Here is a 20,291-nt window from a genome sequence, read left to right as displayed (position 1 = left end):
CTCCAAGGCCAATATATCAGTACATCCTTCCTGAGGTGCGGTGCCCAGAACTGAATGCAGTGCTCCAGATTGGGGCTAACCAGAGCTCTGTAACATAACTTTCACCCCTTTATATTTCAACCCTCTTGAGATAAAGGCCAACATTCCATTAGCCTTTTTAATGATTTTTTGCACCTGTCCACTAGCTTTTAGCAATTTCTGTTCTTGGACCCCTAAATCTCTCTGCTCCTCCACAGTTCCTAGCTTCTCACCCTTCAGAAAATACTCGGATCTATCTTTCTTAGGTCCAAAGTGGATAACCTCACACTTCCCCACGTTGAATTCCATCTGCCACAGTTTTGCCCACTCACCTAATCTATCAATGTCCTTTTGCAACTTTCTGCTCCCATAACGCTATTTACCGTGTCCCCTATCTTAGTGTCATGAGCAAACTTATATATAATGCTCTCTATGCCTTCACCCAACTCATTTATAAATATATAATAAAAAGCTGAGGCCCCAGTACAGATCCCTGGGGAACACCACTAGTCACATCCTGCCAATGTGAGTACATACCCATTATCCTTACTCTCTGCTTCCTACTTCCTGACCAATTTCCTATCCAAGCCAATACGTTGCCTCCCATACCATGCACTCTCATTTTTGTTAACAGTCTCTAATGTGGAACCTTGTTGCATGCCTTCTGGAAATCCATCTAAATAACATCGACACTCCCTTATCTACCATATATTAGTTACCCCTTCAAAAAATTCATCTAAGTTTGTTAGACATGACTTACCCTTTACAAATCCATGCTGGCTCTCTCTGATCAGCTCATATTTGTCCAAATGCTCAGTCACTCTGTCCCTAATAACAGATTGTACTAACTTCCCCACAGCTGACGTTAGACTAATAGGCCTATAATTTCCTAGTTTATCTCTCCTACCCTTTTTAAATTCAAGTACAGACACTTGAGGGTGGATATTGTAACACTGTCCATGGTAAACTTGACTGAATCTAAAAGTGACCAAATGTACCGACAGGCTTTGAGGGCAAGAGACTGCTTGCTTAAAACATTTGTAAAATAAGTGATGTGCTGGTTTTTTCCGCCAAAAAATAAGATCTTGAAAATTGTGTGAGAACCATGAGTCAACAACCTTCAGATGTATAAACAACGACTTTTCTCCAACCCCCTGAATGTCTGGCCTTGGTTAACTAAACGCCAAAACAGATAGAAAGTGAGAGAGAGAAACAACGTTAATCACACAGTTTGGGACACAGATGCTGTGGGCGAGTTGCCAAGTTTTGGAGTATAAGGGAAATTGTAGACTGACACTCGCGGCTGTAGCCAGACAACTTGGTCAGTTGTCAGAGATCATGGCCTAGAAATTCAGTCGCATTTGCGCCCACTTATTGGCTATAAAGTGGTTTGCGCCGGAAGTTTTTTAGCGCCCGAAATTGAGTTGGTCCCTAACATCGACGTTAGCCGGTAGCGCTGCGCCGGCACCGATGACGTCATCGGTGTGCGCAGCGCCCCGGTTCCAATGGTAATCCGTCCCGATGGCCAAATTAAGTTGCGGCCGCCTCGCCCGTCGCGGCCGCAAACAGCGTTTGCAAAACGGTGCCTTACAGCTCCGAGAGGCCGGTGCATAAAGGTGGAGGGGCGGCCGGCTGCTTTCCCGGCGGCCGCCTGGCCGCACCTCCCTCCCCGGACTCCTGCACCACCCCCCCACGGCATTGGTGTGTGACTCCCGCGAGCCCGGCACTTCTCCGTGGTGCCGGGCTCATTTGACGGGGGAATCCAGCGGCGATCTCACGGCTGCAGGCAGCTCCTCCTTAAGAGAAGGAGGAGGCCTGCAGTACCCCAGCCTGCCGCACCGCATCGGTTGCCGCAGCGGCAGCTGGGCGCCGGAAACTGACATTCTTCGCCCCAAACGAGGCGGCCAAACCCTCCAATAGCGCCCGCCTCCGTCTTGGGGCGGCGCTACTGAATTTCAGGCAGGCGCTAGGGGAATCCGGCCCAGCGCTAAATTTCGGGCACTAAAGACCTGGCGCGGCGATACCGAATTTTTAGCCCCATACGTCTAGTCACTGCCGAATTGACCAATCGCTGGTGTTAGTATGTATGTGGAGTTTTGCTTCAGCTTGAAGCAAAGAGATAGCTCTGTGTATGCTGAGGTATAGTAATTGGGAATTATTATACGCTACATAACTATTGGATGCTTGCTTGTAATCTCTTGCTGATTTTTAAGTAAAACAAGTTTTACAGATTCATTGGGTTTTGTGTTGTCTGTTCGACGGGTCTGAACTTTGACGGGGCGAGGGGCGATTTCCGCACAGCTAAACATGGTAACGGTACTCCAGACCCCACACTGATTGTGAGCAACTCCACTGGTGATCTCAAAGATGGTTATAATAAGTAGAATTACTATTAAAGGTGCCTCATTAAAACATGAATTTAAATATTTAATGGATTTAGAAGCCAGTGCGAGCAGGGATATTTTAAAGAAAGTGAGAGTGCTTCAGCGTTTTAAATGAATAAAGCTTGACCTTTCTGTTTAAGGGGGACTCTGGCTATTCTGGTGACCCGGGAGACCCAGGAGATGCAGGACGTCCAGGATCAAGGGTACGGTGCCCAGTTATTTGGGATGTAGAAAACTGAAAGCCTTGTTGCTGAATTATCTCCAGTGATTGCTTGTGCCATGTTATCATTTATATTCCACTTGCAAGTCTAATAATACTTGGAATTGGGAAAAAGGATTGTTTTAAATAAAAATATTGAAGCCAAACAGCTGTTCAAACAAAGTTGCTCAACGATACAACTGTTCTTTGTACATGAAACACAGCATCTTTGCCTGTTTAGAATTATCTTTCAGAGTCTGCTAAACTGGATTCATTCATGATTTTGGGTAATTTTATGCAAATTTATTTTTTCATTATTCCCCCCAGCAGTACTGTCATCCTTTGCTGTTCCCACAAGCCAAGGGAACATGTGCAGTAGCAAGAGAAGTGTTGTGTTTGAAGCACATTTATAAAAAACAGTGCTAGTGATACCTGTCCTACAGACTCCTACTGTACGTTCCAATCAGGTGTGTCAGAAGGGAGAGCAGACACTGTAGAATAGCAAACTTAACAAGCTCGGAGCATAGGAACTTTTAGCTCCTTGAGCTTGTTCTACCATTCCAGTTAATCATGGCTGATCTATACCTTAACTCAATTTATCTACCTAGGTTCCATGGGGGAAAAATTGGGTTGCTTTGCACCTCCCATTAGCGCCCCCGGGGCCGCGCACAGCACCCCGCTCGCACCCCAGCCGCAAACTTCAGTCGCGCCCCTGACCTACCGCCGGACGATAGGGTCAGGGCGGCATTTTTGCGGCTGCGACAGCGGAAATTAAAGGGCAGGTGCCGGGCGGCCACATTTTTTGGCCGCCTGCCAGCACCTGTCCCCTTTCGCTTTTTTATGCGGGATGCCAGCCACGATTGGTCAGCTCGGCACTCCACTGGGAGCACGAGAATATCCCTCAGTCCCAACATTGCCCATGTACAAACATAATAGGCAAAGCTGCTGAGGATCTTTACATTTTCTTGTCATTTCAGGGTCTCAAAGGGCCACCAGGGATCTCACCTATGAAAGTAAGTTATTTCTGCACACATGATCAAGTGCAATTTCATACCAAATCAGAATTTAACACTAGTTACCAGGTTTTGAATTCTACATTTTTCTATTACAGCCATGTGAACTTGTGTCATATGTTCAAGATAATTGCCGTAAGTAGTTTAATTCTTCATTAAGTTATAACGGGGGAAAAGTTCGGTTCGTTAATGCCTCCCGGTAGCGCCTCCGGGGGGCGCTAACAGGGCGCTAGGAACTTAGTGCCCGAGTGCGGCGATTTTAGCGCCGCTCACGAAATTGACCAGTCATTTTGCAGTGGCGCTAAACACTACCGCCACGCTCTCCTGCACCCGCAGATCGTGACGTCAGTCGAGCGTGCAACGCCCTGGTAGTGCCCCGGATCGGATATTGAGTGGTGCCCCCTGCCTTAGTGCCTGCCGCTAGGAATGACAGGTAGAGGGGAACATTTTCAAGTTGGGAAGGGGCTAGGGGAGTGCTATTTAAAGGCAGTCGCTTCCTGCCTTTTCTTGTCGGCAAAGTTTTTGGTACACACAGGGAGAGAGATGTCTGGAGAGATTTAACGCTCTCCTAAGGAGTTTTGGTCCTCAGCACCACTTTTGAGGTTCCTAAGTGCCGAGCTCTTGCCCTGGGCCTATCCATTAGTGCTTCCAACAAATTGCTTTAGAGGTCTCTCCAGGCCGAGACTCAAGGCTGCAATGAGTAGGGTGCAACTGGCCAGCAAGATGGTCCCTCCCTTTAAGAACTGGACGGCACCAGTCTGTCTGGCTTCCATGGTAACTGACATTGCCTGAGCTTTGGTAGCGTTCTGAGGTAGCGCCTCGCTCCCTGACGATTGCACCTTAAGAGAGGTGTGTAGCGCTTGATTTGGCGCTCAAATCACTTCCAGGGGTGATAGAGGCGAATTTTGCAGTCGGAGGCGATAATTAGCGCCGGGCGTTAAACTTTGCGCCCGGCCAATATTAGAGCCCCAAAATGGGTGATACCCAACTTTCCCCACAACATTTTTTAAGACAAAATTGTTAGTTTTAATAAGTACACTATAATAAAACGTGACTTGATATCTATGGGATATCTACAGGATAATAAATACATTGGAGTTTGTAAGATTGTCAAACATTGAGGTGGACATGTGACCAATCTCCCAGGTGACCAATCTCCCAGGTGACCAATCTCCCCAGATGACCAGTCTCCCCAGATGACCAGTCTCCCCAGATGACCAGTCTCCCCAGATGACCAATCTCCCCAGATGACCAATCTCCCAGGTGACCAATCTCCCAGGTGACCAGTCTCCCCAGATGACCAGTCTCCCCAGATGACCAGTCTCCCCAGATGACCAGTCTCCCCAGATGACCAATCTCCCAGTATTCTCCACATTTAATTTTTGTTTGATGGTTTTTGGGTGCTGAGAAAAACCCAGTTAGATTCCGAAACTATGGAGGAAAGATCCTTTAGACCATTCCAATTCACACAGCACACAGAGGAAATCTTACCCCATGGGTCCATATCTTCACTTACCTAACATAACTTTTGCTTTGTGAGCTGTACTGCATGGCACTGTACCAGATAAGGTGAGGCAATCCTTCTGATAAAAGAAAAGAATGTGAGATGCCTTTATGTTACTAAAGTTCACCTCTGCAGTGATGCATAATTGTTAAACTGTGGTGCTTATATTCTAAGGAAATAATTATAAATTTTCCTCCTTTTCTCCCTCTAGCCTGCTGTTCATCAGGTCAGTGTTCTTCCTTCATTTATAATTCATTTATCATTACTTTGTAGGTGTCAGCTGTGGCTCAGTTGGTAGCACTCTCACCTTTGATTCAGAAGGTTGTAGGTTCAATTCCCACTTCAAAGACTTGACCACATAATCCAGGCTGACACTCCCAATGCTGTGGTGTCAGAGGTGCTGTCTTTCAGATGAGACATTAAACTGAGGCCTTGTCTGCCCTCTCAGGTGGATGTAAAAGGTCCCATGGTGCTATTTCAAAGAAGAGCAGAGGCGTTTTCCTGTGTCCTGGCTAATATTTATCACCAGGCATCACTAGATTAAAGCAGATTATCTGGTCATTATCACATTGCTGTTTGTGCAAGCTTGCTGTGCGCAAATTGGCTGCTGAGTTTCTGACATTGCATTATGTGGATTAACAACTTTATTGGCTGTAAAGCACTTTGGGAAGTCTTGAGGTCATGAAAGGCACTATATAAATGCATTTCTTTTTCTATCTTTATATTAATTCGCTAATGGTTTGAATGAATGACCTCTTGTTTCAGGAGTACCAGAGTGTCCCGTATACCCCATCGAGCTGGCGTTTGCTTTGGACATGTCTTCAGATATCACACAAACCATATTTAATAGAATGAAGAGGATGGTCATTAATTTTGTGCAGGATCTCAAAATCACTGAAAGTACCTGCCCGGTGGGAGCCCGTGTGGCGATTCTTACCTACAGCTCCATGACAAAAACATTCATCCGATTCTCAGACTTCAGGAGAAAGCAGAAACTTATAGAAGGACTACAGAATCTAGCTTACGAGAGGTCAACCAGCAGGCGGAATATTGGAGCAGCGATGAAGTTTGTTGCGAGAAATACTTTCAAGCGTGTTCGTGATGGCACTCTTGTCAGGAAAGTAGCGGTATTTATAACTAACGGTCCATCTCAAGAAACGTCAGCGATCACGACAGCTGCCCTGGAGTTCAGCGCATTGGACATCACTCCAGTTGTCATTTCTTTTAATAATGTCCCTGAAATTCAACGTTCCTTCGAGGTAAGAGAACTATCTGTGTGATATATTAAAATATTACATCTATATGCACTTCCGTCAAATTTTCCTATGATGAATTCCTATATCCGCATTTGTAATATGAACTTCTCATGCTGTACTTGTGCCCACCTGCCAGTGGAGGCACTGCAGCACCACGACTGGTGGGAGGGTGTAATTACAGTGTGACAAGTTTATACAGGCAGTTTCCATTATAAATTTGGACATAGCAATTTATAATGGTAATATTAAAATAAGGACAGACTATGGGCTGGATTTTAAAGCGCAGATGCGCTGGAAGCTGGGTGGGTGGGTCGATAGTGCATGGGAAACACGGAAGCAAGTGCAGCACATCTCTCAGTGACTTTTTAACTCGGCCACCTCATTATCATTTTACTTCCGGGATTCCCGTCCAATTAGAATCATAGAAGGGTTAGTGCTGGGCCCACTGCTTTTTGTGATATATATAAATGACCTGGATATTGGAATACCAAGTAGAATTTCAAAATTTGCCAATGACACCAAACTTGGGGGTGTGGCAAACAGTGATGATGATACCAATCGACTGCAACAGGACATAGAAAGGCTAGCAGAATGGGCAGACAAGTGGCAGATGGAATTTAATACAGAGAAGTGTGAGGTGATGCATTTTGGCAGAAGGAACAGGGAGAGGCAATATACACTTAATGGCACAGTTTTAAAGAGTGTGCAGGGACAGAGGGATCTGGGAGTTAATGTGCATAGGTCCCTGAAGGTGGCAGGACATATTGAGAGATTGGTTAACAAAGCATATGGGATCTTGGGCTTCATAAATAGAGGTATTGAGTACAAAAGTAGAGAAGTTATGCTGAACCTTTATAAAGCGCTGGTTAGGCCACAACTGGAGTATTGCGTCCAGTTCTGGTCACCACACTTTAGGAAGGATGTGAAGGCACTTGAGAGGGTGCAGAGGAGATTTACCTGAATGGTTCCGGGGATGGGGGATCTTAGCTACAAGGACAGGTTGGAAAAGCTGGATTTGTTTTCATTAGAGTAAAAGAGGTTGAGGGGTGATTTGATAGAGGTGTACAAGATTATGACGGGTTTGGATAGGCTAGACAGGGAAAGGCTGTTCCCACTAGTTGATGGCACAAGGACTAGGGGACACAGATTTAAGGTTTTGGGCAAGAGATACAGAGGGGATTTGAGGAAAAGCTTTTTTACACAGCGAGTGGTGATGACCTGGAATTCGCTGCCGATGGAAAAACATAGAAACATAGAAGATAGGAGCAGGAGTAGGCCATTTGAGCCTGCTCCGCCATTCAACGAGATCATGGCTGATCATCCAAACCCTAGCACCCGGTCCCTACACTGACAGCCATCCCACCCAAGCCCTATCCCCGTAACCCCACGTATTTAATCCCCCCTAACACTAAGGGTCAATTTTTATCATGGCCAATCAACCTAACCCGCACATTTTTGGACTGTGGGAGGAAACCGGAGCACCCGGAGAAAACCCACGCAAACACGGGGAGAATGTGCAAACTCCACACAGACAGTCACCCGAGGCCGGATTTGAACCCGGGTCCCTGGCGCTGTGAGGCAACAGTGTTAACCACTATGCCACCGTGCTACAGAGAGCCAGAGGCCATGCGGCCCGTTGAGCTCGTGCCAGCTCTCTGCAAGAGCACTTCAGCTAGTCCCACTCCCCCGCCCTTTCCTCGTAGCCCTGCAATTTTTTTCCTTCAGGCACTTGTCCAATTCCCTTTTGAAAGCCATGATTGAATCTGCCTCCACCACCCTTTCAGGCAGTGAACTCCAGATCCTGACCACTCGCTGCGTAAAAAAGCTTTTCTTCATGTTGCCTTTGGTTCTTTTGCCAATCACCTTAAATCTGCGTCCTCTGGTTCTCGACCCTTCTGCCAATGAGAACACTTTCTCTTTATCTTCTCTGTCTAGACAGCTCATGATTTTGAACAACTCTATCAAATCTCCTCTCTGCTCTAAGGAGAACAACCCCAACTTCTCCAGCCTATCCACGTAACTGAAGTCCCTCATTCCTGGAACCATTCGTGTAAACCTTTTCTGCACCCTCTCTAAGGCTTTCTCATCCTTCCTAAAGTGCAGTGCCCAGAATTGAACACGATACTCAAGTTGAGGCTGAACCAGTGTTTTATAAAGGCTCATCAATTAGCATCAGCGGGCGTGATGGCGACTCGCATGACGTGATTTCAACTCCAGTATTTAAAGGAACAATCCAAACATGCAAGTTGAAGGAGTTTGGGGTTGGGATGGAGAGCCACAGACCTGCTGGTATTGAGTCAAGATGGTCAAAGGTTGCGCCCGGCTCCAACGATGCCTCCCTGGATGTGCTGTTGGAAGCTGTAAGGGCTCGGAGGGGGATACCGACTGGAGGAACACAAAGAAGGGATGATTGGAGGTTGCCGAGGAGGTAAGCAGCAGGAGCGTGGTGCCAGGAGCTGCATTATTAGGTGCGTGTGTTTTAGAAATGGAAACATGTACAGCAGCAGCTTGTAGTAATATTTCACCTCACTGTTCATTTCATGTGGATGCCACATTCCTGGATTCAATGCAGAAAGCGGTCCTAAGCGGGGCAAGAAAGGTGAGTACAGTGCCACATTCACCTACATCCTGACGTGCGTATCACTCTAACCCCCTCACTCTGCCTTCTCAAGCCTACTCCTGCACATCACTCCTCACACCAACTTACCTTGCAGGTTTACCCGTCCCCCTCTGTCTATTGCACATCCTCACATCCCCATCTATACATCCACCACTGACAGGCACACTCATCCTTATGCAATATCATGCCTATGCCTCATTGTCACCCTCAACAAATGTGAACACATGCCATTACTCTCACTCATAAGGTCTATTATTTCCATCTTTGCAGGAGAAGAGAGTAGAGAACACCAGGGAGAGGCAGAGAACCGGAGGTGACCCTCCAGCCATCTCTCAATTGACATCTGCAGAGGAGGAGGTGCTGGAGATCAATGGAGTCTTGGCGTGCCTGGCCGTCGGAGATGGGAAGATGGGACCCTGGCAGCTACATGGCAACAGAATTAAATATCAGCCAGTCACATGGCATACAACACTCAGTCATGTTGACTTGATGTCAACAGCCACTGAAATATGATCATGTGCATAATGATAACTTCAAGCATTCTTACCTTCACAGTACTGAGACATGTCTTTTATCTCCCAAAGGGCCTTCATGTGCCCAGCAGGATTAGGTCCAGGTCATCCATGAGGGTGCACCATCACAGGACTTATGCAGACCATGCACCAGCTCACATACTCGCACTTCAGTGGGACAAGTTAGAGAGATAGTTCAGATTTCACTTGGTGACTCGCACTTCACAAGTGAGTAAGAACAGATGGTGGAGACGGGGACAGCAGTGGAGAATCCGCGTTGGAGAGTGCAGGACTCTCCAAGCTCTGCTCAACTGGATGCAGATGCTGTACCTCGGGCCGTTGACGAACAGGCTACTTCTTGAGCAGAGAATGTGTGATGTATTGGCAGGCGTTCCAGCCGCACTGTGTACCATTGCAGAGAGATTGGAGGAGTCCGCCTCAATCATGAGTGGCATGATGTCGCAGCCCTTTGTGATGATGTCTTCTTCCATGGAAAGAGTGGGCAACTGCATGGAGCATCAAACGTGGCAGTCACATGGGTGCATGCAGGTCTTCAGCAATGGCTTGCATATTGTGAATGTCACCTTATATAGGATGAATGACACCCTAGCCTTGGCCTTTCATTGCCCCACTGATCAGCAAAGTATTCTCCAGCAGGGAAGGGCGGCTGGGCCATGAGAGGAATGATGGTGAAAGGGGAGATGGAAGTGGGGTCTCGGCTGAAAGCGTTTCCACTTCTCACCCGTTGCCCCCCTCTCCTTAGTCAGTACCCCACATGCTGCCTCGTGTCCTGATGGTCGAGTCTGCCCCTGCACAGGTGCACGTGGAGCAGTCTTTGGCGGGGCCCTCATGGGCTCCGAAACCCAGACAGCATCGGCCTAGTGCATCTCAGCAGTCAGAGCAGTGATCTGAACAGTGTGGTAAACCACTGTTATTGCATATTGTTACCTCTGGTTGGCGCTGTGTACCAATGCATGCCTCAGCTGGCTCCGCCCACATGACCAGGTATAAAGGTGGGTGTTTCGGCAACCCACTTCCTTCTTGGAACCAGTCGTCCATGAGAGGCATGCTCTGTTCTTTAGTTAATAAAAGCCTTTTCATTACCTTCCTAATTCATCGCCTTTTATGGAGTAATTGATAAGCGTATCAATTTTATTAACTAAAAGTAAAATGGCGACACCTGAGCAGCAACAACAGCAACAACAACAGCAGGCGTTGCTGCGAGCCCTCAGACCAGCATGCCTGGACCTCGACCCTCAAGCAGCGGGTTCATCGACCAATTTCGAACACTGGCTGAGCTGCTTTGAATCCTTCCTAGAAGCCTCCGCCATGACATCGGAGGAGAACAAACTAAAAGTTTTGACCGCCCAGGTGAGCCCTCAAGTATAAACACTCATCCGGGACGCTGCTACGTACACGGCGGCCCTCGAACTACTAAAAGGGCAATACACGCGCCCAGTGAACACGATTTACGCCAGACACCTCTTGGGATCCCGCAGGCAGCAACCGGGGGAATCGGTAGAGGCATTTTTATGGGCGTTACAGACACTCTGCAGGGACTGCGACTGTAAGGAGGTAACGGCTGCGGGGCACGCGGAGGGACTTACCTGTGATGCCTTCGTTAGGGGCCTCCAGTCCGACTACTCCCGGCAGAGACTGCTCGAAAGCAAGGAGCTCGACCTGAAGACGGCCGTAGCCCTTGCGCTCTCGTTAGATGCGGCCCACCGAAACCTCGAAGCATACTCACGTAACGGCGCCGCGCCATGGCCATCGCGACCTTGGGACATGGGACCGCCACCCCCGGTACCAACTGCTGCAGCGATGTCCCGAAATCAACTGGGACCGCCGCCCCCGGTACCAACTGCAGTGATGCCCCGTAACCAGGCCCAAAAATGCTATTTCTGTGGCCAGTTAAAACACCCTAGAGCGCACTGCCCGGCTAAGACCGCTACCTGCTCGGGCTGCGGGAAGAAAGGCCATTACGCCAATGCCTGCAGGGGGAAACCCGTGAACGCCAGCAGCGCCGCGTGCGAACCGTGGGGGCAGCCATCTTATCCGCCATTTTGTGCACCTCCGGCCGCATGGCCGCCGCTATTTTGTCCGCCGCACTCAACCGCCAGTTTGTCTCCGGACTCGACCACCGTCTCGTCGGACGACCATATCGACTCACTAAGCCATACACTGGCCTCCGTTACGCTGGATCAAGCCCTCCCTCATCATCTGTCCAGGTCCATGATGGACATCACGGTAAACGGCCGCGCCACCACTTGCCTATTTGACAGCGGGAGCACAGAGAGTTTTATTCACCCCGACACGGTACGTAGCCACTCCCTCACGGTCCTGCCAACGCGCCATCGGATTTCTATGGCGTCTAAGTCCCATTCAATGGACGTCGGCGGCTACTGTGTGGTGACCCTTTCGGTTAGGGGCACAGAATATAAAAATTTTAAACTTCTAGTCCTGCCCCGTCTTTGCGCTGCCGTGCTGCTAGGGTTGGATTTTCAGTGCCACCTTAAAAGTTTCACATTAGCATACGGTGGACCCCTCCCCCCACTCACAGTCTGCAACCAACACCTTTTAAATCGCCCGCCGCACACCACTTGCAGCCTTTCCACACTCAAAGTCCCCCCCCCTCCCTTGTTCGCTAACCTCACCCACGACTGTAAACCCATCGCTACCACCCTGACACCGGTACAGCGCCGGGGACAGAGCTTTTATTAGCTCTGAGGTGGAGCGGCTCTTGAAGGAGAGCATTATCGAAGGGAGCACCAGCCCCTGGCGAGCCCAGGTTGTTGTCGTTAAAACCACCGATAAACGCCGCCTGGTCATTGACTACAGCCAAACCATAAACCGGTACACTCAGCTGGACGCATACCCCCTTCCTCGCATATCTGATATGGTCAATCAGATTGCGCAATACAAAGTATTCTCCACCATTGACCTTAAGTCAGCATACCACCAACTCCCCATCCGCCATGAGGACCGCCAGTATACTGCCTTCGAGGCGAACGGCCGCCTCTACCACTTCCTTAGGGTTCCCTTCGGCGTCACCAACGGGGTTTCGGTCTTCCAAAGGGAGATGGACTGGATGGTTGACCAGAACGCGCTGCAGGCCACCTTTCCCTATCTGGATAACGTCACCATCTGTGGCCACGACCAGCAGGACCATGACGTTAATCTAGAAAAATTCCTCCGTACGGCCCAACGGCTGAACCAAACGTACAATAAGGAGAAATGTATGTTTCGCACCAAGCGCCTTGCCATTCTCGGCTGCGTAGTGGAGAACGGAGTCATCGGGCCCGACCCCGACAGAATGCGCCCCCTTATGGAGCTCCCCCTCCCCCACTGCCAAAAAGCACTGAAGAGATGCCTGGGGTTTTTCTCTTACTATGCCCAGTGGGTGCCCCACTATGCGGACAAAGCCAGACCCCTCATCAAATCCACCTCCTTCCCCCTGACACCAGAGGCGTGTGCAGCCTTCACTCTTATCAAGAGCGATATTGCAAAGGCCACAGTGCACGCAGTGGATGAGTCCATCCCCTTCCAAGTGGAGAGCGATGCATCCGACTTCGCCCTAGCTGCGACCCTTAACCAGGCGGGGAGACCCGTGGCCTTTTTCTCAAGGACCCTCCAGGGCCCCGAGACTCGACACTCCTCTGTCGAAAAGGAGGCCCAGGCTATTGTGGAAGCGGTGCGTCACTGGAGGCATTACCTGGCCGGAAAACGGTTTACCCTTCTCACTGACCAGCGTTCAGTTGCTTTTATGTTTAATAATAAGCAGAGGGGCAAAATCAAGAACGACAAGATCTTGAGGTGGAGAATCGAACTCTCCACCTACAATTACGATATCTTGTACCAGCCCGGGAAACTCAATGAGCCCCCAGATGCCCTATCACGTGGTACATGCGCCAACGCGCAGGTTGATAGACTGCAGTCCCTCCACAATGACCTCTGCCACCCGGGGGTCACCAGGTTCTTCCATTTCATCAAATCCCGTAACCTGCCCTACTCCATCGAGGAGGTCAGGACCATGACCAGGAACTGCCAAATCTGTGCCGAGTGCAAACCGCATTTTTATAGGCCAGACAGAGCAAGCCTGATCAAGGCCACTCGCCCCTTCGAGCGCCTGAGCGTCGATTTTAAAGGGCCCCTCCCCTCCGCTGACCGCAACGTGTACTTCCTCAACATAATTGATGAGTACTCCCGTTTCCCGTTTGCCATCCCTTGCCCAGACATGACCAGTACCACGGTCATCAAATGTCTGAATGACCTCTTCGCCTTGTTCGGGTTCCCTAGCTATATACATAGCGACAGGGGCTCATCTTTCATGAGCGACGAACTTCGGCAGTACCTGCTCGCGAGAGGTATTGCTACGAGTAGGACCACCAGCTACAACCCCCGGGGGAACGGCCAGCTGGAAAGAGAGAACGCGACGGTTTGGAAGGCCGTCCTCTTAGCCTTAAAATCTAAGGGCCTTCCGACCTCTCGCTGGCAGGAGGTCCTCCCTGCGGCGCTCCACTCCATCCGGTCACTGCTTTATACTGCCACTAATGCCACCCCTCATGAGCAAATGTTCGTTTTCCCCAGGAAGTCCACATCGGGAACCTCGCTACCGACATGGCTGACTTCTCCTGGGCCCGTCCTACTGCAGAGGCACGTGAGGACCCATAAAACGGACCCCCTGGTCGAGAGGGTGAACCTCCTACACGCCAACCCCCAGTATGCCTACGTGGCATACCCAGACGGGCGGGAGGACACGGTCTCCATACGAGACCTCGCACCCTCGGGTGCCCCTGAACTACCACCGTTATCCCCCACCACCCCTCCCAACCCAACCCCTGTAGACGGCATGCCGGAGCCCCAGGACCCTTCGTTGACCACCCAGACACCAGATTCGACGTTGGATACTGCACCACCGCCACCGCCACCATGACGATCAGGACGTCAGACAAGGCCTCCTGATAGACTTACCTACACGAACTTGTAGTACACTTCACCCCGCCGGACTCAATTTTAAACAAGGGGTGAATGTGGTAAACCACTGTTATTGCATATTGTTACCTCTGGTTTGCGCTGTGTACCAATGCATGCCTCAGCTGGCTCCGCCCACATGACCAGGTATAAAGGTGGGTGTTTCGGCAACCCACTTCCTTCTTGGAACCAGTCATCCACGAGAGGCATGCTCTGTTCTTTAGTTAATAAAAGCCCTTTCATTACCTTCCTAATTCATCGCCTTTTATGGAGTAATTGATAAGCGTATCAAACAGCCTGCCTCTATCTCTGCCACAGGGGTTACACCACGTAGGAGTGCTAGGAAAAGGAAGAGTAAAGGTTTGTAGTTACACAAGGGTATGCACATGGGTGTGTTACACATTGTCAGATTGGTAAGTTTCTGTTATCTATTTGAGCCACATAAATATTATTCGTTTGCACCACTTTCCCATCTTGTCCATTCTTGGTTTCTGGCTGGCAAGTGGCCTTTCAGTTGTTTGATGATGAATGGGAAGACATGAATTGATGCTGAGCAATGGGGGGCAGTGAAAGGGAGGCTTGGTTGTTTGCAGGACTGCTTTGTATTAGTGGCATTGTGGTTGGGGGGTGGGTGGGGGGCAAAAGTGGCTATTGCATGTGGTTATTAGATGGGTGCAATGGTGTAACCTAAGTGAACTTCGCAATAATGAGGGCATCCTGGGTATCCCTGGCCACTGGTGGTGCATGGCCCGCATCTCCTTCCGCCTCCTCTTCCTCCCCCTCGGAATCGTCTGAAGAGGATCTGAGCTCTGTGCCTTGTTCCTCCTGCTGGTTCAAACCTCACTGCTGCGCAATGTTGCACAGAGCCCAGCACACCACGACCATTCTGGAGATCTTGGCTGGTGTATACTGAAGGGCAGCTCCAGATCTGTCCAGGCACCTGAAGTGCATCTTCACCATGCTGATGGCTTGTTTGATGACGCATGGTTGTAAGGCATTCATTGTATCACTCCTGGGCCTCATTCCTCGGGTTTCTGAGAGGTGTCAACAGCCACGTTTTAAGTGGGTTACCCTTATCTCCGTGTAGCCTCACGTAACTCTGATTAGAGGTACGAAGAGATCAGGGAGGGTTGACTGCCGCAAGATGAAAGCATCACGGCAGATGCCTGGGACTCTTGTGCACACCTGCACAAAGATGATCTTGTGGTTGCACATCAGCGTACATTGATGGATTGGAAGTCCTTGCAGTTGACAAACACTCCTGGGTGATCTATGGGTGCCTGAATTGCCACATGTGCGCAGTCGATGACGCCCTGCACCTGTGGGAAGCTAGCCAGAGCCACAAACCTGAGCGCCCGCTCATTCTGACTGGCATCATCGGTGGCAAAGTTGACATAATTGGTTGCCCTGACAAACAATTAGTCACCTATCTTATGCATTTATGGGCTGCTGACTCTGAGATCCTGCAAATGTCTCCAGCAGAGCCTTGGAAGGATCCAGAGACAAAAAGGTTGAGGGTGGTGATGACTTTGACAGCCACTGGTGAAGCGTGGCCCCCAGGATGAGTTGGCAGCAGATCTTGTTTCAGCAGCCTGCAAATGTCTTCCACCATCTGACACGACACCCTGAGCCTCCTGAGACACTGGTATTCCGACATGTCGAGGAGCTCATCCTCTGCCTGTAGACCCTGTGTGCCGGTTATGGCCTCCTGCGAGCTGCCCCTCTCTGCTGATTCCCTCTCTCCTGCAGGTCTGTGAGCAGCGTGCTGGTGCTGGTGCTGCTGGTGTTGCTGATGCTGCTGCTGGTGCTGCTCCTGCTGTTCCTGGTGCTTCTGCTGCTGTTGCTGCTGGTGGTGCTGCTGGTCATCTTGGTCCTCATCTGAGTGCCAACGTAACACAGCATAAGTGGCAGCAATGCTGATCTGATAGATCAGAGCTCCAAAGTGCAGATCAGAGCTCCAAACCTCCAAAGTGTAGATGACACATCCAAAGTGTATAAAGGAACCTCCAAAGTGTGTAAAATAACCTCTCTGCACAGGTACTGTGAAAAAACCCTCTCACACAAGCAGGTAAGAAAGCAACGGTGAGTACTCAGTACTTATTGGCATGTTTCCCGGCCATGGCTTCAGCCCCTCAATTGGCGTTGTGTTCTCGCCTTGCTTTTACTGGCAAGTTCCAGGAAGCCCGGGAAACCCGTGGATCCAAAGTTAAAGTGCAAAACCCACGTTAATATCGCTCTAATTGTGCGATTAACATAATTAATTTGACAACCCGCTTCTCCCGAGGGGGTTGCGCACACGGCCTAATGAGCTCAAGTGAAATGTGGAAGCCAACGGGTTGGAGCCAGCTTCCCGACACGCTTGGAGTTTTGCCCAATTTAACCCCCCACTCACACTCAATCTCATACACGCACCCAATCCCATGCATTCGCCCATGTTAAATTCCCCCCATGACTTTGAAATGGGGACTGAACCCCATTTAATTATCCCTCGCTTAACCTGAAGACTACACTTGCTCGACTTCCCACATGCAACGTCACAGGAGATGGACTAGTATTTTAATATTTTTTGGCAATTGAAATAGAAAGAGCACACTTAAAGGGAAAGGACCGTCCAGCGAGAGTATTTGTTCATTTCATACTGAAAAAACTGTACATAGGTTTAAAAAAAAATTGTTTTTCAATGTTGTCAATTTTCATACATGATTCTGTCACCCTGCTGGGCCATTCTGTGATTGCACTGAAGGAGAGGAGCCCAAATTTGTCCATTGTTAATAATGGGATGAAGGGCCCATCCAAAGCTGTGCCACACTGTGTACTGTTTAGGTTGCAGAGTACTGCTGACAACACAGAGCAGCCTAGCAGGGAGAAGAGAATCCAGACTTGGGGTGACTTCATGCAGGTAAACGTTCATTCAGTGCTAAAGAAAGAAGGCAGCAGGTACTTATTGTAGAGTGTCGTCAGACTGGCAGGAGGTATTCAGCAGCTGATAGTTCAGTGCAGTACTGAGGGCGTGCTGCATTGTCGGAAGTATTTATTTTGGATGAGACATTAAACCGAGGTCCCATCTACTCAGGAGGGTGTAAAAGATCCCATGGCACTAATCAAAGAGGAAGAAGAGTTGCCTTGGCCAATATTTTTCCCTGTGTGCAAATTGGCTGCCAGCTTTGCCAACTAAGCAACAGTGACTGGACTTCATTGACTGGGAAGTGCTTTGGGGTGTCTCAAAGATGTGACAGGGGCTATATTAATACAAACTGTTTTCTTTTCAAGTACCTTAGGGATTGGTGCTGAGATCCCTGCTAAACTAGAGATTGAGGTAGATTGAGGTAGAATCAGGGGACAAAGGCAGCAACCTGCAGAAGGAGTTACTACAAGTATGAGTGGCATAAAAAAAAGAGCTTTCTTGCATCTCTCAGAAATGTCTGAAAGAATTTCACAGAATGAGAGACTTGTATGTGTATAGCACCATTAATGTAATAAAATATCCCAAAGCATGTGACCGAAGCGTTATTAGACAAAAATTGGCATTAAGCCAAAGAAGGAGACGTTAGGACAAGTGACGGAAAGCTTGGTCAAAGTGGTAGGTTTAAAAGAGGAGAGAGAGGTGGAGAGGAATAGGGAGGGAATTCCAGAGCTTAGGGCCTAGGCAGTTGAAAGCACAGACGCCAATGGTGGGGCAAAGGAAGAGGCCAGAGTTGGAGGAATGCAGAATTCTTGGAGGGTTGTAGGGCTGGAGAAATTAACAGAGATAGGGAGGGGCAAGGCCATGAAGGGATTTGAACACAAGGATGAGAATTTTAAAATCGAGGCGTTGCTGGATCAGAAGCCAATGTAGGTAAGCGAGCACAGGGGTGATGAGTGAATGGGATGTGGTGCGAGTTACTTATTGAGTGCAGTGACTGTTGTTATGTAGGAATGACCAGTTAACACATTTTTTGGTGGTGTTGGTTGATGAAAGAGTGTTGGTCAGAATTCTCTGAGTACTGCCTTGGAGTATCAGCCTAAATTATTCACTGAAGTTCTGGCATGGGGCTTGAATTCAGACCCTTCTTATTCAGAGGCAAAAGCGCTACAAACTGAGCCAATCTGGCACCTCTATGAATGGGTGTCCTGAACAAAACATTACATTGCTGGATCAGTGGAGTATGACTAAATGGAGGTTGTGCTAAAGCTGTCTCATAGCATGGTCGTACTTTGAGCACTGCATCCAGTTCTGGTCACCAAGACATAGGGATATGTTCAAGCCCTGGAGGCAGTGCAGAGAACAACCACGAGTCTTGCCCAGCATCAAAGGATTGAGTTATGAGCAGCGATCAGAGAGATGGGGGCTCTTTAACCTTGAAAGAAGGTGACAGAGGGAGGATTTTATAGAGGAATACAAGATATTAAACTGTTTTGATGAACTAAAAGCCAGAGCATATTCTGAAGATGAACCAGGTCATTGGGAATAGGTTCAACCTGGTGAAGAGTAATTCTGGTGTTGGTAAGAATTTCTTAATGCAAAGAGCAACCGGTGTGAGGAATAAACTTCAAGGAAGGCTAGTGAAGGTGAAAACAGGGTCATTTGGGATTGTGTTTGGTGATGTGATGGAGGGACCACAGATTTTCTTTTTGACAAATAAGTTGAGTTGGGCTGTATTCATCTTGTGCTTTCATATATGTCTTTTACTCATGACTGGGCAGGACTGTGACCACTGCATGCTGTGGTTTCAAATTTGTCTGATAATACTGACCAAAATAGTTTTAAGTAGATCCTATGCTTCAGTTAGGTGTCAGGCGTGGCTCAGTGGGTAACAGTCTCACCTCTGAATCAGAAGTGTATAAGTTCATAGTCCCACTAAAGGACTTCAACAGCAGGCTCACACTTCAGTCCAGTACTGAGGGAGTGCCATAATGTCAGAGGTGCTGTCTAGTGGGTGAAATGTTAAACTGAGGCCCTCTCAGGTAGATGTAAAAGATCCTGTGGCATTATTTGAAGAAGAGGAGAGGAATTCTCCTGGTGTCCTGGACAATATTTATCCCCCAACCAAGACCACTAAAAACAGATTATCTGATCATTTATCTCATTGCTGTTTGTGGGACCTTGCTGTGCGCACATTGGCTTCTGCGTTTCCTACATTACAACACTGACTACACTTCAAAAGTACTTCATTAGCTGCAAAATGCATTGGGATGTCCTGAGATCATGAAAAGCTCTCTATAAATGCAAGTATTTATTTTTATATCACAGGTACAAGCTTGACACCACTGCATAGAATGGAGTGCTGTACATAAATGGTACTAGAATTCCCACGGAAGTGGGAAAATAAACATATTAACACTCCCGTAAAAATAGTAGAGAGAAGAGTTTGATCGGACATTGTGCATAAATACAATAATGTTCCTGACAAGTCATTTCTGCCATAACCGTTTAAGAAAGGAAAACAAATGTCTCCCCCTTCCCCCTCTTGGCCCATTAGATGACTTACCCTATTGGATGGTCAGTACTGGCCTCCAATCTAACTAGCTGGACACTAGGAGGTAATTGCTCTACCAATGCTCACAGCATTTTAAAATCTATTAACAAATCTTTGTTTCTGAAATTTGAATTTCTTTCCCTTTCCTCTGAAAAAGATTGATGATACGAAGATGTTTCGACTGGTTGTGTTGTCAAGACAGCAGCAAGAAGCACGGGAACAGCTACGCCAAGTCCAATTATGTACTTTCTGTTTTGGTATGACTTTTCACTTAATGATATCGTAAATCAGAATTTAACAAAATATGCTTAATGAAGTAGTGTTGTTCTGCATAGTTCAAATTAAACAAAAGACATGA

The 20,291-nt window shown here is 48.5% G+C and overlaps 1 protein-coding gene across 1 annotated transcript in view; it reads left to right on the top strand.

Moving 5' to 3' along the window:
* Positions 1-20,291, top strand: part of LOC147117770 (collagen alpha-6(VI) chain-like) — a 207,914-nt gene that overhangs the window by 176,979 nt on the left and 10,644 nt on the right. Inside the window, exons 32-37 of the mRNA XM_085989030.1 lie at positions 2,543-2,605; positions 3,579-3,614; positions 3,713-3,749; positions 5,330-5,344; positions 5,884-6,377; positions 20,091-20,190. Coding sequence (XP_085845156.1) covers positions 2,543-2,605; positions 3,579-3,614; positions 3,713-3,749; positions 5,330-5,344; positions 5,884-6,377; positions 20,091-20,190 — 745 coding nt within the window. The remainder of the gene's footprint in view (positions 1-2,542; positions 2,606-3,578; positions 3,615-3,712; positions 3,750-5,329; positions 5,345-5,883; positions 6,378-20,090; positions 20,191-20,291) is intronic.

This window comes from Somniosus microcephalus, chromosome 5 (assembly GCF_052327205.1).
Source record: "Somniosus microcephalus isolate GS21.2 chromosome 5, FLI_Smic_1.0, whole genome shotgun sequence".
NCBI lineage: Eukaryota > Metazoa > Chordata > Chondrichthyes > Squaliformes > Somniosidae > Somniosus > Somniosus microcephalus.
This window is presented reverse-complemented; position numbering and strand designations above follow the sequence as displayed.